This window comes from Xiphias gladius, chromosome 13, assembly GCF_016859285.1.
Source record: "Xiphias gladius isolate SHS-SW01 ecotype Sanya breed wild chromosome 13, ASM1685928v1, whole genome shotgun sequence".
Lineage (NCBI taxonomy): Eukaryota > Metazoa > Chordata > Actinopteri > Istiophoriformes > Xiphiidae > Xiphias > Xiphias gladius.
This window is the reverse complement of record NC_053412.1, coordinates 8,834,324-8,850,820: the sequence shown is the minus strand read 5'-3', so window position 1 is coordinate 8,850,820 and position 16,497 is coordinate 8,834,324. Positions and strand designations below refer to the sequence as shown.

General features: G+C 41.7%; 1 protein-coding gene across 3 annotated transcripts; it reads left to right on the top strand.

Moving 5' to 3' along the window:
* The first annotated feature begins 894 nt into the window (after nucleotides 1–894).
* On the top strand, nucleotides 895–5,984 carry LOC120797926. Of its 3 annotated transcripts, XR_005708598.1 has the most exons (7): nucleotides 895–1,303; nucleotides 1,672–1,776; nucleotides 2,188–2,318; nucleotides 2,519–2,680; nucleotides 2,987–3,213; nucleotides 3,775–3,857; nucleotides 4,322–4,434. XR_005708598.1 is itself a non-coding variant. In XM_040141728.1 (6 exons), exons 1-6 carry the CDS (start codon nucleotides 1,237–1,239, stop codon nucleotides 3,726–3,728), a joined length of 717 nt encoding a protein of 238 aa, XP_039997662.1. In that variant the 5' UTR covers nucleotides 895–1,236; the 3' UTR covers nucleotides 3,729–3,811. The 3 variants fall into 3 exon arrangements, 2 of the variants coding, with proteins under 2 accessions (XP_039997662.1, XP_039997661.1); XM_040141728.1 differs by lacking the exon at nucleotides 4,322–4,434 and having other exon boundaries at nucleotides 3,704–3,811; XM_040141727.1 differs by lacking the exon at nucleotides 3,775–3,857 and having other exon boundaries at nucleotides 897–1,303; nucleotides 4,322–5,984.
* The last annotated feature ends 10,513 nt before the right edge of the window (nucleotides 5,985–16,497 follow it).

Genomic DNA, 16,497 nt, shown 5'->3' with positions numbered 1-16,497 from the left:
CTGAAGGGCTGCAGATCGTACTGGAGTTAAAGCTTCCTTGTGGCTTTTTGTGTCTATTCTGGACCTTAGAAGATATTACATTATAGAGGGTACCTTGAAATAACTGTAGCATTCTGATAGCCGAAAGTGATAGTGGTGTGTTTGCCTAAAAATCATTCATGTCAATTCTTTCATTCATTGCAGAGAGACTGCCCTTCAATTCAGAGAATCCTGGCTCATGTTTTGTCAATGGCCCTCTTACTAAAACGGCTCTGGCATGGAGCGGCATGAAGTGGCTGAGCTGCACCTGAGTGAGAAAAAAGAAGACGCTGTTATCTCAACAGAGAATTCCAAAAGATCAACCTCATGGTAGCTTGACTCGGTACAGGCTGGTGAGCCAGCATTAAAAAGAGAAAAACGCACTGCCAGGCACATGGCTGGGTTTGCATAATAGTAAAGTATTAACATTAGGCAAGTTTAAAATTTGTCTTTAGTGGCATCAAGATTCTTATAGGACACAGACTGAGCGAATAAGGGTACCTCATGCAGCTTATGCTGCATATGCTCATGTGAAAAATGAACATCCTCTCCTCATGCCAAGTGAACGATTTGAGGGCAACATAAAGAATCTGATCAACTTTTTAACACTATGGTGTGTGTGTGTGTGTGTGTGTGTGTGTGTGTTGCGTGCTGGCCGCGCGCACTTACTGTGCCCAAGCACGCACGTGATCTTTTTAAACCCTAAGCAGCCGCGGAGATGTGTGTGTGTGTGTGTGTGGGGGGGGACCAGGGAGAGGAGGATGGCGGACACCTCATTTGCATATTGGGCGCCTGTTCTACGCATGCAACGACGTCGACCAATCAGCTCGACGCATGCAGCAAACCACGCCCGCGCGGTAACTCGTGTCGCGCGCCTTATCAGCATTGTACTGGCTGGTGGAGCAGATACCAAAAAAAAAGAAGTTGTCAGTTTCGTCTAACCTCCACCTCGGCAGGCAGCTTAAGTGCAGGGGGTTCTTGTTGCGCTTAGTTAAGCTCAAGCAAGTCTGTTTTTGGCGGGGGATACTACTGAGCTCGAAAACTGCATTGACGCTCCCCAAGGAGCCGCTGACCGCGGAGTTCGCCAGCTGAAGCTAACCACGGCCGTGGAAAAGTTATTGTTGGGCATCCCGCGGGGTTTAAAGTTCAGCTAACAGTAGCGTCACTGCCTACTAGCAGGTAGTTAGCTCCGAATCCCAACCGGTTAATTCGGTAACAATGGCCGCTGTGTGCCAGCCACGACGTGCCTTGGTGGAAATACCTGCTCCTCAGCCAAAAATTGCAGGTAAGCCCGAAATGTGACACTTTTCCACATTGGCCTTTGGAAAATTGCTTCTGTCCTTTGTACAGGAGGCGCCACTTTGCTATCATGCTAATGTTACCTCAAGCGCGCGCTCCCGGTGTTAACGGTCAGTTAGCCGATAATAAATTATTGTGAACATTAACTTTAACTTGGAAAACTGCGTCTACTTTCCAGAGCTGTGGTGCTATACATTTTACATTAACATGCATTTCACGGTCGGTTAATGTGGTGCGCCTTTTGCTCCGTAGCATAAGGCATTGTAAGAAATATTAACACCAGGCACTGTCACCCAACCAGTACAAACTTTTTTTAAGTTTTATACATTTTTATTTTATTTATTTTTTTTACAGCTCGGATTAGGAGGTCCTACTTAGAAATTCTAAGTGCTCGTTTGGCTCCATCGCCGATTCCCAGGGGGAGAAATACAGCTACAAACACGAGGCGTGTGCAGTCCTGTAAGTACCAAGCTAAACCAGTATCGATCTACCTGCAAAAGTAATGCGGGTTTGGTTTTGTGAACTTACTTCATAGCAGGCAGAATGGAAAAAAGATAGCTAGTATGATCGTGGAAAAGCTTTAACGGTGTGTGAGGTCGTGGTTTTCGGTGTCTCCTGCCACTCTTCTTCGCTTTCCTAAATGTTATGCCAGGTTAACATTACATCAATGAAATAAAAAGTAAATGTCACAGCAATAAAGCTGTTCTGCTTTGCTCCTACTTTCTAAAAAGAACATTTCTGAGGTAAATACCACAATTTACCAACTGATGACTATTCCTATTACTTTAGTTTGTGGAAACTGGTGTATTCCTCCTGCCCTTGTTTGCTGTGGTCTGTTCATTGTCTAAATCATATCCCTTTGTTTTGCAGTGGACTTGCCCATTGGTGGCGTGTGGAGTGGGAGAATAGAAGAGCAGTGTGAGAAGATAGACGAGCATCATACCCCACTCTCCAAACAGCAACTTGTACAGTTAATCAGGTCCCTTATCTTAGTTGAACAGGTACTCATCATGGCCATTTCACATGACCATATTAATAAGATAATACAGATTATTATTAAGTAATCATCTTGGTGTTCTGTATACTTGGTAAAATACGTATGCATACTATATACATACACCACATAAAGTGTACTGTTCGGCTTGGTTTCTTAACTGTATATGATTTAACCTGAAATGTTATGTGTTGCATTGTATCCTAGAGCCAAGAGCACCGGATCCTGGCCTCAGACTTGAAGTATCTCCAGGAGGACTTGCAACTAAAGAAAGCAAATGTTTACAGGTCCATACCCTACTCACGGTTTGGCTCCAATAGGGATGCTCACTGCTACAGAAAGGCATATCCTCACATGGTGGCATTCAAAGTGAGTATCAGTGGTGTCTAACATGTTCGTATAAATTATGACATTGGAAACCCGCAAATTCAATTTTACTTGTGAATTGTTAAATTCTGATTTGCAGGAAAGTGACGTAGCATTGTATTTTAGATTAGAAATGGTTGACTCTTTAAGCACACCCCTGCTGTTCTCTTTTAATTAAGCTTTTTTTTCTTCATAAATGAAATTTTTGTCAGATATATTAAAAACTGCTCCCTAGGGATACCCCTGTGTGGCTCTGTGAGTGTTTCATTGTGTCATAGTGATCCGTCACGTCCTTATCCTCCCCCTCAGGTTTCGTGTCAGGAGTGGGGCCAAGTTCTTCTGAGGAACAAAGAGTGGGACGCTGTTCTGGAGCACACACTGATGGCATGGCGCTACACCAGTGAGTTGCCACAGTGGGATACAGCGAACCATAACGCTCTGCGAGAACAGTGTTACAGCATTCTGGCAGCTCACAGCCTCACTGCTCTCCAGCACCACCACCCTGAACCCAACAGAGTACGCGAGCTGCTCAGAAGGTAACACCTTAGTTTTTAAAGGCATATGAACAATTCACATACAGTTCATGTACCATCGTGCACACTAATTTTATATCTATTATTGTGAGATTAAGTTAATACTCCGTAAGGAAATCAAAAGGAAATTAAACACATGTAAACATCTCAGTCTGATTGTAATAAATGGTGTAAGCATAAATCAGTTTTGCTCAGTCATTCAAATTTTTGGGGCCTGTAAGTACATAATGTTATTGAATTCGTTGTTTTGACTTTGGTTTTATTCATGCATTTGAAAGGTCGCAGTGTCGACAAGGTACTAAGGTATTTTTGGTATTCCAAAAAGTAATTAACATGTTTCCTGCATTCACATACCCACTTCCTTCTGCACAATAACCTCGTTCTTAAACCAGATAGGTCAACTCAAGTTACTGAAAGACATTAGGCTACAGCCAATGTTGCTTTACATGAATCATCACTTTTATTGTGTGCTTTCTGTTTTTGACCACCATAGGGCAGAAAGGTCTCACAAGCTTTGATATATCAGATAAACTTGGTTTACTGCGTTCTATTTGCTGATGTTAGCAACCAATTGCCGACTTAAATATTCCTCTGAAGCAAAGCAACACGGGTGTCCTACTGGAGTCCTGTCTCGCCACCTGTTGAGTGTAAGTTCGCTCATCATTTAGTACCGGGTTGGCACCCCAGCCCGTGAGAAACTTGGAGCTGTGGGTCTCTTTGCTTTGCTAGAAGTTTGCTTTCTTCTTTACCACCCAGGTGTTTACTTCAGCTGTCACTGGGATGCATGAAATCTGTTTGTGTATTATCATTATTAGAGATCTTTATTGTTTTAGCAGCTAAAGTAAGATTCAGTACAGCCTCAAAAATGATGGTTGCTTATTCGCAAAAGTAGCTGGTATAGTAAAGTAGCCAGCTACAGATTTTCTTTAAGCTGGAGCTAATTACCTAGCCTCTTGATAAGCTATGAAGCATGAATGCGATCATATTCATAGGGTTATCAATAACTTCCAGCTGTCCAGTGTTTTATTTGTAAACCTAAATGGTCAATAGCATTGAGCTTGTTTTAAGGGGAAAACTTTCTAACAAGTCACTCTTCTGTTTCTCTCTTTAGGTTGAAGACGGCTCAGCTGCACAGCCAATCAATTGTGCCCTGTATTCAGGAGTTGCAGAGGATTATGGGATGTGCAGATGACTCCTCCATGGATACAAAATAACTTGATAAACACTATCCAACCAAATGCCTATACCCAAGTGAAAAGTGTGCTTTGCAGATGACCTAAATGATTTATCTGTGATAAAGGGCCAAAAAAACATTTTCCACCGATCAGCCAAAACATTAAAACCACCTGCCAAATATCATGTGGGTCCCCCTTGTGCCACCAAATAGCTCTGACCAGTCAAGGCATAGACTCCACAAGACCTCTGACGGTGTCTTGTGGTATCAGGCACCGAGATCCTTTGAGTCAGTGTCAGATCCTTTAAGTCCTAGTAAGTTGCCAGGTGGGGCCTCCATTGATCTGACTTGTTTTTCCAGCGCATCCCTCCATCAGACTGAGATCTGGGGAAATTGGAGGCCAAGTCAACAGTCTGAACTCTGTCATGTCCCTCAAACCATTTGTTAACAACTTTTACAATGTGTTAGGGGGTATTATCCTGCTGAAAGGGGGGCACTGTCATCGGGGAATACTGTTGCCATGAAGAGGAAAAAAGGTTTTCATCAGTCTGGGCTAAAGTAGCTCTCCTGTTGGAATGGACCACACCGGACAGCCTTCACTCCCCACACATATCGGTGAGCCTTGTGCGCCCCCTCACCCTATTGCCGGTTCACTGGATGTCCTTCCATGGACCATTTCTGGTAGGCACTGACCACTGCATACCGGGAACAGCCCCACAAGACCTGTTGCTTTGGAGGTGCTCTGACCCACTCGTCTAGCCATTACAGTTTGGCCCATGTCAAAGTCACTCAGATCCTTACGCTTGCTCATTTTTCATGCTGTCAACACATCAACTTCAAGAACTGACTGTTCACTTGCTGCCTGATATAGCCCAGATCTTGACGGGTGCCATTGTAAAGAGAGAGTCAGTGTTATTCACGTCAAATGTCACTGGTTTTGACGTTGTGGCTGATTGGTGTACATGGTACATGTTTGTAATACCACTACAGTATTCTTCCAAAGGGCAGGGTAGCAACTTAAAATGTGATAAATGCCAGACAATGCAGGTTTAAAAAGACATAAAACCACTTTCTGATTGTTAAAAATGCAATAAAACCTCTCATTCAATCAGATTGCATTTTTACATCAACTGGAAAGAGTAAATGTTAGGAGAAGTTTTTGTTTCATCACTTGTCATAATGTAATCATTCCTGGTTAATGTAACATTACATTCTAGGTCCCTAATGGCCTTGTGACAAAAGCAAGTTTTCATTTTAGATGAGCATTTGCATTGTGAGAAATGTTATTCAGTTCAGTATAATTAAAATGTTTGTATATTTTTAGGAATTTATGGGATTACTTTTGTACTGACCACTGAAATGTAAAAAGTATAAAATGGACTTTCTTGTTGCATTATATGGGTGTGTAAATATGTCCTTAATGTTCACAAAACTTGAAACCGTGGCCCTTGCCATCTTTGTAGTTAAGCTGTGTATGTATGTCTTCTTTATAGAGAACTGTTTGTCACTGATTGCACTGTTGTGGTTTGTCCTGAAAACTTGAACATTTTTTGATAAAATAGACCCCTAATTTAAATAAAGTCCCCACTTTATACTGCAAGAAAGCTTGTTCATCTGTGTGTGTCGGCGTCACTGTATCTTTGATCTCTTCATACAGTCATAAGTATAGAGCGGATTTTTCTTTTGTAAATCTTTTCCCATGCAGTCCACCAAACAGGAGTTTAAAAGCTCTTTCATCTGTATAGTGTTAACAGCAGACATAACCCCTGCAGCATAATTTATTCTTTAATTCTATTTAATGATTTTTTTAATTTATTTTTTTTATGCATTGCTGCAACTGTCAGGAACTTGAGGTGTGTTTTTTTGACATATACAGACTACAGTAACTGCAAAGATAAAACCTTACTAGTCAAAAGCTGTTAGTGCGTCAAAAAAACCACTTCACGTGTGCGACATGTAACAGAATTTGCCGTGTCAAGCTGTGCCGTCTTTTCTTTTTTTACAGGAGAGCTGTCCGGCACTTAAAATAATGGTTAGTTCTTTCCAGGCATCTCATAGTGAATGAAAAAACTGTCTGCCTACAACATATTTCATCTTGTGCATTAAGCCTATAAGACCACAAATGCATTTTCTTAATAGTCTTATCTTGATTGTTTTTTTGTTTTTGTTTTTTAAATGCCATTAAATTTGCCATGCTTCATTTTCAACCCTGTAAGTAATCATTATTCACAACCGTTTTGTAGTTTGGTTAGTTTGGTCTAAAGTTGATTGGTGGACTGGGATAGCCGATTTGTAGACCGTGGAGTTTGCAAAGCAGCTTGATTGGTGACTGCTGCTTCTTAAAGATGGGCCATCGCAGTAGATAATAGGATTAATCGATCGACGGATTGGTCATTCGTTCATTCTGGCAGTGTGGGAGCTCTGCCCTTTAAGTTACCATTTTATACCACTAGGTGGAGCCCATGTTGCACCCTTTTCCAACACCTAGTGTCAAGTCTCTGGAATCAGGCTTGTGACTTCAGTGGAGGAACAATGTAAATACCACTGGAGGAACAGCTGTTGCCATGGTACTCTGTAGAGTGAATATTCAATGATTTTTAAATGCTATTTAGGGTTCAAGATAACCAATTGGAAGTTGACAGGGTGAGAGGCTGTTGGCTGATGAACAGACTTCCTGCCGCGCAGTTTCTTCGTCAGAAATAAGGGAGTTGCTGTGATATCCCTTTATTTTATAGGGACTTCTGTAGTGACATTATTTCCTTTAGGAGGCTTGTATCTTTTATGACATCTACAATTTATGTAAAGGGATATTCTACAGGTTTAGTATCTTGCTGTGTTACAGTGTTCTCTGAGAAACAGGAATAATACAATTGTTTGTCTCCATGGTATTGCACAAAGAAGAACGTATTAATATTACAGCCTATGGTAATTTATGTAAATGTGGCCAACCCACTCACATACTGTAGATATATGGTGTTAATTTGTAATCTGTAAATTGGAAATTAAATTGGTGGGCTCACGGTGGTTCTTACTCCCACCACTGATCCCACATCCTTCTGGAGTCTTTTTTTCTTGTTTCTCTCCGTCTCACTCTATTTTTTTTATTTTTTTTTTGTTGCCTCGATACAGAAAAAAAATAACAATGAAGTTGGGGATAATACTACAGAGTGTCTAAGCCATCACAATAAATTAATTTGCTCTTAGAGAAAAAAGTAACAAATCTGCAAATCTCTACAAACTTCTTTAAATGTTCAGCAGTAGAACCAAAGGCTATTTCACATATGCCCTAGATTCTCACGTGAGATTAGTCCGCCGAGCAGGTATTTTTCAAAGTGAGATCCAGGGGATTTCCTGAGCTAGTCTAGAGGCTACCAGTTAGCCCATAGCAAAATCAGAAAAACTGAGGAGGAGCATTTTTGGAGAAAGCACATAAGGTTACTGATCTAGACACTGTGGAAAAAACAACTTTTTAAAGCGGTCTGAGTCACACTGAAGTAGTGTAGAAGTTAAAATGCCTTCACCATGACATGGCTGCAAAAGATTAAAGAAAAAAAACAAACAAACTATCAATGCATTACAGCTCCCCATGGCCTTGGGTGTGTTTTCGAGGTTGCCTTCGATACAGTGCCAAGATCAGAGAGCTATCAGCTACAAAGACAGACCTCCCCGTTTGTTTTTGCCTCTGCAGAGCTGCATAGCTCATTCATAGAGCAATAAATTCTGTATTTTACCTTTACACTATAAACACCCCAAACAGTTCTCCATTCAGTTTATCCAAAATCAGCAGTATTTATGTTCCCAATACATTCTGTCACAAGAGGTTTGCCCAGGAAACAAGAATATAATATTTCTTATAAATATAAGAATATTTTACAATTTCTTTTGCTTATTGTCTCCTAAATAGAACCAAAGATAAGTAAGTTACATGTACCTGTAAAAAGAAAGAGACGTACTGGGAAAGATTGTTAATAGAAGTTGCTCTGAGGTCTTTTGTGTGTGTTTTTGTTGGCTATTTACATTAAATGGTTTGGAAGATACCTGGAAAATAAATAGCTGCCTTTTAACTTTAAATTTAAATTTATTGAGCCGTGTTTTCAGTATATGTCAAGAAACTATATAAAATCAGTTTGATATTGTAGATAGATATTGTTCTGCATACTGTACAACCAATGAAGGTGTAGCCTTCTGAGGACGTAGAGTGGGCGAGTGGGCAGAACCGGCACGTTGTCCCTTGATAAGATAATTTAGCCTCACAGGCAACTAAACAAATGGTTCGGCTTGGAGCACTTCTTGAGTTCAGTCAACTGACCGGTAGCGACCTGATCTCAGCTAACTTGTAAATATGACAAGGTCACAAGAACTGCCTGAACACACACTCAATCAATTGAACGGTATACAGTTGTGATACTGAGGGCTTCAAAGAAAACATATGTTGTATCCTCCAAATTTAGGTGGGATGGATGGATTTGGAGGGGACTTAGAGATGAAGCAACTCTGTCAACCCATTACGTGTTCCTGAGTAATGACTACTTCCCCCTCGTTAGAATGAGAGGTTCACATCAGTGGTTTTAATTCTGGTCCTCAGGACACAGAGCTGCACTGCATGTCGTTCATCTTCAAGCGTCTAATAAGGGGCTGATTTACACCTGGGATGCCAGGTGAGTGTAATTAGGGGTAATTAACTAGCTATGAGGATGGAAAACCTTCACCACTGAGTCCCAAGTAGTTACAGACGGGGCTCAGAGTGAACGAACACAGTAACTGAATGTGTGTACATGATTTGAGTAGTCTTACATTGCTAAAATCCTCTCATAGATATCTGTTCTGACATTCAAACGTCTGGCGCTGCAGCTTCGGCAAAACAGAGCTGAAAGAAAGTGAAAGTGATTCCATGTAGCCGGGAATTACAATGATAAATCCGAAAGACCTGAGCAAGTCCCAAGGAAGCTGATAAGAACAGAAAGGACAAAACCTGCTGCCACAGCAGTGGAGATGCCCTTTACAGTCTGATATTCTTAAAATTTAATGGTGGTGTGTGGGAGTAACCTGGGAGTGGTTGAATTTAGCAGACCTATGTTCGAGTTATCCCCTTTCATTTCATTCCCCAAACGATCACTTATATATACTGCAAATATTTTGTGTTCATGTTTTTTCCGGCTCTAATTATTTCCCTCTATGACCTAATAGCTCCCAATGCAGTTATCATTTGGAAGAAAATGTCACTGATTGTCACAGTTACATTGCAATAAGCTTTTGGAGTGTTCACTTTGATTTGGTGAATATATATTGCTATCTGAGAAGGTTTAAAGCAATACAGTTGTAGTATTCATGAGGGATGAATTTTGAAGTACAGTAAAAATAAATGGTTGAAACGATTTGTTTAAAACAGTATGAAACAGAATCAAAGCAGATCCTTTAAGCTTTCATTTGCATTTGCTGTATTTTCCATCCTACGTCTAAATTAGTCGTTAGACATTTTTCACAGCAGACATTTTGACATGTCATAGCAAGGAGAGCACAGGTAATAACACTAATGATGGGTTCATTCCCGTTAAGTGTCCCTTTAAGCCATGTTAGTTGGCCATCATGCACAGCAGACCTTTTTCATAGCGGACATTGTGACATGTCGTAGCAGGAAGAGCTACAGAGCTACATTGAAATAAAAACCAACATAAAATGTCTTAGTAAGGTGTTGGGCCACCATGTCCCGCCAGAAAAGCTTCAGTGCGCCTCGGCGTTGATTCTATAAGTCTCTGTACCTCTACTGGAGGGATGGATAACCATTCTATCCAAAAGATATTCCCTCATTTGCTTTTTTGATGATGTCGGTGGAGAGCACTGTCTAACGCGTCGGTCCACAATCTCGCCTAGTTCTTCAATTGGGTTGAAATCTGGTGATTGCGAAGGCCATAGCATATGATTTACATCCTTTTCATACTCATCAAACCATTCAATGACCCCTCGTGCCCTGTGGACGGGGGCATTGTCATCCTGGAAGAGACCACTCCCATCAAGATGTTTCATCGTAGGATAAAGGTGGTCACTCAGAACAACTTTGTGTTGATTTGCAGGGACCCTTCCCTCTTAGGGGACGAGTAGGTGGAAAACATTCCAGCAAATCACCACCCCCCCCCCCCCCACAGCGTAACAGAGCCACCAGATCCCCTCGCTTTATTTCTCAAGCATTCAGGCTTGTACTGTTCTCATGGTGTATGCCACACATGCACTTGCCCATTTGTTGAGAATGTGGTGAAGGATTCATCTGACCATGTCACTTTTTCCATATCTCTGTAGACCAGTGCCTATGGTTTTTGCACCACTGATCTCTCAAATGCAATGAAATTCATCTTTCTAATGAGGGGTTTATGCCCTGCAGTCTTACTATAGTGTCCCTCTCTATGTAATTGGCGACGGACTGTTGTTGCTGACACAATCTGATCACATCCCGCATTGACATTCTCAGTCAACTGACGAAGAGTTGCTCTTCTGTTTTTCCTTACATATCGCACTAATGCAGGAGGATCACGGTCATCACGTGCGCTTTCAACCACAGTTTCCCAACCTATGTACTGACGTCTTTCCCATAGATCCAAACGCAGCTGTCACTTTAGTCACTGTTCCTATTGGAACACAGGCCAGTGGAGCAGTCTTTATGACTGAAGGTCCTGCCATCCACACCCCGACAATGAACCCTCTTTCAAAGTCACTTAGATCTTTTTCTCTTGGCCTGCTCAGCATTTTTATACATGTCACAGAGAATGATTGGATTTTATTTGCTTAATTGTAACATGCAGTGCACCTATGTGAAAGCATCTGCATTTGTTATGTTTCTCCACTCATTCATTCAGGTTTTTCCTTTAATTTGTCACCCATCCATATTTTCAATGAATAACATTAATTTTTTCTGCATTTCATTTAAGTGTGAGAGTCCCAGGGTCTGGTATGATTCATGCTGGCTCCCTGGCTTGGCTGACTGGGACACTTGAATGGAACTGAGCCATTGTTAATGCTTTTAGTTGCACCTTTTCTTTTCATTCTATGATAGGTCAACATGTCTGCTGTGAAAAGGTTTTTTTCACATACTAATGTGTGTAGTTCAAGTACTGTGAACTAATTTCCATAGACTGCCTCTGCAGTTGCAGTGTACAATAAGTCACTGTACTTTACTGTTTGAACAGTAGTTTTGCTGTTTTATGACCACAAGATGTGGTTGAATGCTCCAGAAAACACCAATTAAGTGAGTAGACCTTAAGTTAAGACAGTTTTGTCAAAAAGAAAGTATTTCTTTCTCAAGATATATTACTAATATTTTTCTGACATCTTCTTTTAGCTGATTCACTGCCATTGACAATTTATTTTCATGTTTTGCAGCTGTAAGCAGCTCTTCCATTGCATTTGCACAATGCATTGTGCGACAATAGAGTACATAAACAATGTACATTCTAGCTTTTGTTCCTTTTCCAGAGTAAACATTGTACATGCTCAAAACCACATTAGACTTTTTATGTAGTATGGAAATACGACATAGCTAATGTAATCCCACAGTACTCTGGGTACTGAAAGCCAGAGTTTGGAACCGGTGCTGCAACGCTTGCTGGGTTGTGAAAAGTTAAGGGCTGAAGGATTAGTTTGACACTTTGGGAAATTCACTTTTGCAAAAATTGAAGTGTAAAAAAGACAGTTTGTGGTTTGGGGCTATTTCTTGACCAGAGTTTGTACAGATTAAACAGCTGAAATACTGTATAATGTCTTATTCAGTGAGCAATTAAGATTCTTTAGGTGGATTCTGTCTTCCTTCGAACAGAGCCATGCTAGCTGTTACCGCCCTGTTTCCAGTCTGTATGTTAAGCTAAGTTAATTGACTGCTGGCTAACATGAGAGTAGTATCAATCTTCTCATCTAACTCATGGCAAGAAAGAAAATAAACATATATCCCAACATTTTGTAATATTCCTCCAATCAATTCACAGTCATTGTAGAATCAACAAAATCTTAACTTCATAATTAACATTCAAATAATAATTTTCATATTTCGTCCTCTGGGATTGTGGTCTAAATTTGAAAATTCACAAATTTAATCAGAGCCCTCTCCATCAGCTGCACTTCAAAGCTAGACAATGGAACACTTTAACCACCCTTTTTTTAAACAAATATGTACATTTTTATTTCATTGTTGTTTTAGTCTTTGGAGTCAAACCGTTTTTAGCATGGATAAAACGTTACATTTCTTCTCTAATAGCAGATGTTTCCAGTAGGTGAACCCAGTGTTTTTGGTAGAGAGCAGTTAGGCTTTTTCAGTTACAACCAGATGAAGGGCAAACTTCTGAGCTGCATCAGCTTGCCCAGATTAGGGAAACCGGGGCACCCTACTGGAGCCAGAGCTGGTAAGCGGGCCTTGGCCCATTGGGCCTGATCGGGAGAAGCCCGAAGAAATTATGTGGAGCCACCACCCTGTGGGCTCACCACGTGCAGGGAAGGCATCGGGTTGGGGTGTATTGTGAGCTGGGCAGCTGAGGAAGGAGGCCTTTCGGGCCTGGCTGGCCCAGAGGTCTTTTTAAAGTTGCAAACAGGTACTGGCAGGCCAGAAGGACTGCAGCTTCAGCTGTTGCAGATGCAAAAACCCGGTCATGGGAAAAGTTCTGGGAGAGCATGGAGAGGGACTTTTGGTTCGCTTCAAGGATAGTCTACCAAAACTATCCGGCATCTCAGAGAGGGAAAGCAACTCCTGAACCTGACCAACATCTCCTCTGAGGAAGAGGCAGAGTTTGAAGACTCGGGGGAAGCTATACTCATATATCTCACAGAGGTCTCTGAGGTAGTTAACAAGCTTCTCAGTGGCAAACCACGAGTGGATTGGATTCACTCTGAGATGCTGAAGGCTCTGGACACTGTTGGGCTGTCTTGGCTGACACGCCTCTTCAGTGTCACATTGAGGTCAGGGACAATGCCTGTGGACTGGCAGACAAGGGTGGTGTTTTCCATTTTTTTAAAAGGGGGACTGGAGGGTGTGCTAGAATTATTGGGGTATCACACTGCTCCTAGGAAAAGCTCATGCCGGGATGCTGGAAAGGAGGAAAGGAGACTCTGTCCAATCAAAATCGAACCTCAGATTCAGGAGGAGCAATGTGGATTCCATCCTGGCCATGGAACAGTGGACCAACTCTTTACCTTTGCAAGGCTAGTTGAGGGGTCATGGGTGCTGTCCTCCGCTAGGGTTATCCCTTGTCACGAATCCTGTGTGTGATCTTCATGGACAGGATTACAAGGTGCAGTCAGGGGGAGGGGGATGTCCGGTTTGGGGGCCTCAGAATTGCATCCCCGCTATTTGCAGATGGCGTGGTTCTGTTGGCTTCATCAGACTGTGACCTTCAGCATGCAGCGGGGCGGTTTGCAGCCGAGTATGAAGCAGCTGGGCCGAGGGTCAGCTCCTCCAAGTCCGAGGCCATGGTTTTCTGCCGGAAAACAGTGGATTTCTCCCTTCAAGTTGGGACAGAGTTTCTGCCCCAAGTGAGGGAGTTTAAGTATCTCGAGGTCTTGTTCACGAGTGAGAGTAGGATGGAACGGGAGATTGACAGGTGGATCAGTCCGGCATCAGCACTAAAGCGGGTGTTGTACTGGACTGTTGTGGTGTAGAGGGAGCTGAGCCGAAAGGCAAAGCTTTCGATTTACCAGTCGATCAACGTTTCGACCCAGACCTATGATCATGAGCTTTTGGAGTAGAGTTGCTGCTCCTTCGCGTCAAGAGGAGCCAGTTGAGGATGTTCGGGCATCTGATTAGATGCCTCCTGGGCGCCTTCTGTGCACATCCAACTGGTAGGAGACCCTGGGGTAGACCCAGAACACCCGGGAGACGTTATATACAGTACCTCATCTAACCTGGGAACACCTAAGATCCACCAGGAGGAGCCGGAAAACGTTGCTGGGGAGAGGGACGTCTGGGCTGCCTTGCTTAACCTGCTGCCACCCTGACCCGACTTCAGATAAGCGGCAGAAAAGGGATGGATGGATGAACAGTTACAAAAAAGCAAAGCAATTTGTTTGGTGGCAAAAGGTCAAGAGAAATGTCTATCAAATCCTGAAAACTAGTCCAATCAAAATACACAGTATTGTGTATTTGTTACAAAGAGATCTGTACCTGTGTTTTAAATTGTTTTTTTCTGGTATTTCTCCTTTTTATGACCCTGCACAATGGAGAGAAGCCGACAAGGTGGTAGAGAAAGGGATGAGGAATTATATGTAACAAAGGTCACGAGTCTTATTTGAACCTGTGGTCTGAACTTTTGTCCACTGAGCAAGCTCCCTCTTCTCTCTCTGAATATAAATTGCAGTGGGATTTGGCTTGGAAAGTATATTAGGTAAAGGAATTACATTATGTTTGTTTTTTTAGCCCAAAAACATTCATCATTTTACTCTCGCTCTTCCATCTTCCTTAACAAAATCAAGATTCTCGGCCGGATATTTAGGGTGGATGCACTTTACAGTATAGCCAAGGACTCAGATGTTTATGTGACTTGGACCCTAAGCATATTAAAATGTCTTGACTATTGACGAAGAGTGAGCATCCAGCAGGATGTGTTTCTGAGAAAATAAAGGACTACTCAATGGCACTGTCAAAACTAATCATGTCAAACTGTTTTAGATGACTCTTAAATGTCTGGCTCTTGAATCTAGTCAACCAACTGCAAATGTTTAAAATGCAGGTTGATTCTGCATGCCCTTTAGGTCAATGGAAGCAGGTGCTCATGAATAAACAGGATGTTAAATATGCCTGAAGATATTAATTATAAGCCCGATATTTTCACAAGTTGCTTCTGTATTTTGGCTTTGCCAGTCGGGCATGGGTGTCAGTACATTTCTTCTTCTTGTGCTGGTGGTCACTGGCTTTCTTCCTCCCTCACCTTCTCTCTTCCAAGGTGGCCTTGGCGGCCTAGTTTTATCCTGCTGACAGCCCAGAGTTTTTCTTTGGTGCATACAATTATTTTTATTTATTTATATTTTATTATATTTGTTTATTTATATATTATCGAGTGCTGGTCAGCAAGGAGTATTTCTTTTGAGTCTGGAGCCAAAATGATAAGATGAGAATGCAAATGCACCGTGGCACATTTAAAACAGTCACATAAAGGACTTAAAAGATTGTTAGTTTTCTACTGACCTTTATCTAAGACATTCAGTAAAGTTTCTGCCTCTTCCTCTGCAACCCAAACTTTTACAAGCTACAGAACATTCACATGCATCTGTTTTGCACAATTACATTTTAAGGTAAACGTCACGCTGGCCACAAGTATTTAATCTGAGCTAAACTGGAAAATGGTCAATGACAGGGTTCAGTTCCAATGTAGGAAGAAGTGTGATATTCATACATGTAGCGCAGCATAAGGTGAGGCTTCAGGGTTCACCTTAACAAGTCTAAACTTAATTTAAGCTTAAGTCTAAACTTAAGCAAACATCAGACACACTTCAGCTGTGGCCGTTATAATAGCATTAAATAATAGTGGTGGCAGTGCACTTTTGCAGAAACGCATGACATGAACATTTTTTTCTGATACACTGAAGACGAAAATAAACAAAATCATTTCATGTAAATGTAATCTGTAGGAGGTACATGTGTCCACTGAGGTACTGGGGCTGGACGCAATTGGTGCAAACATTTTCATAATAGCTGGTCTAATTAGAACAGAGATCACACACTGCATTTGTGCCTTTTTGGTTTGAGTACAAATGTAACTTTTTCTTGTTCACTGTGGCCACTGTTGTTAATCATTTAAAATCTGATAGTGTGGAGAGGTATGAGGAGAAAAACTGAGTACTGGTTCGAGTCTGGCTTTTGAGAGTTAGAAGTCTCTGCAGCTGGCGGCCTGCGATCATCCACACATTATCAAACCTTGAAAGTACATGTGATGGTAATTTGGTGCTGTCGGCAAGTAAAAAATATCCCGAATATGGCAGGGCTCTAGTCAACCAAAGAAAATCCTGGTCGACTCACATCGTACCTACTCTTCAACCAATCAGTTGGTCGAAGGGGGTAAAAAAAAATCTATACGTTATCTTTAGATTAACTATATTGGCTACTGTAATAATAACGCTACTCTACCTGGTAGCCTTATTAGCCT

Bases quoted from the DNA above. Each gene is read 5' to 3' on its own strand.
- LOC120797926 (XM_040141727.1), top strand. From the start codon at position 1,237: ATGGCCGCTGTGTGCCAGCCACGACGTGCCTTGGTGGAAATACCTGCT. The intron at 1,777-2,187 runs GTAAGTACCAAG...TTTGTTTTGCAG, and splicing joins CACGAGGCGTGTGCAGTCCT to TGGACTTGCCCATTGGTGGC. The intron at 2,319-2,518 runs GTACTCATCATG...ATTGTATCCTAG, and splicing joins CCCTTATCTTAGTTGAACAG to AGCCAAGAGCACCGGATCCT.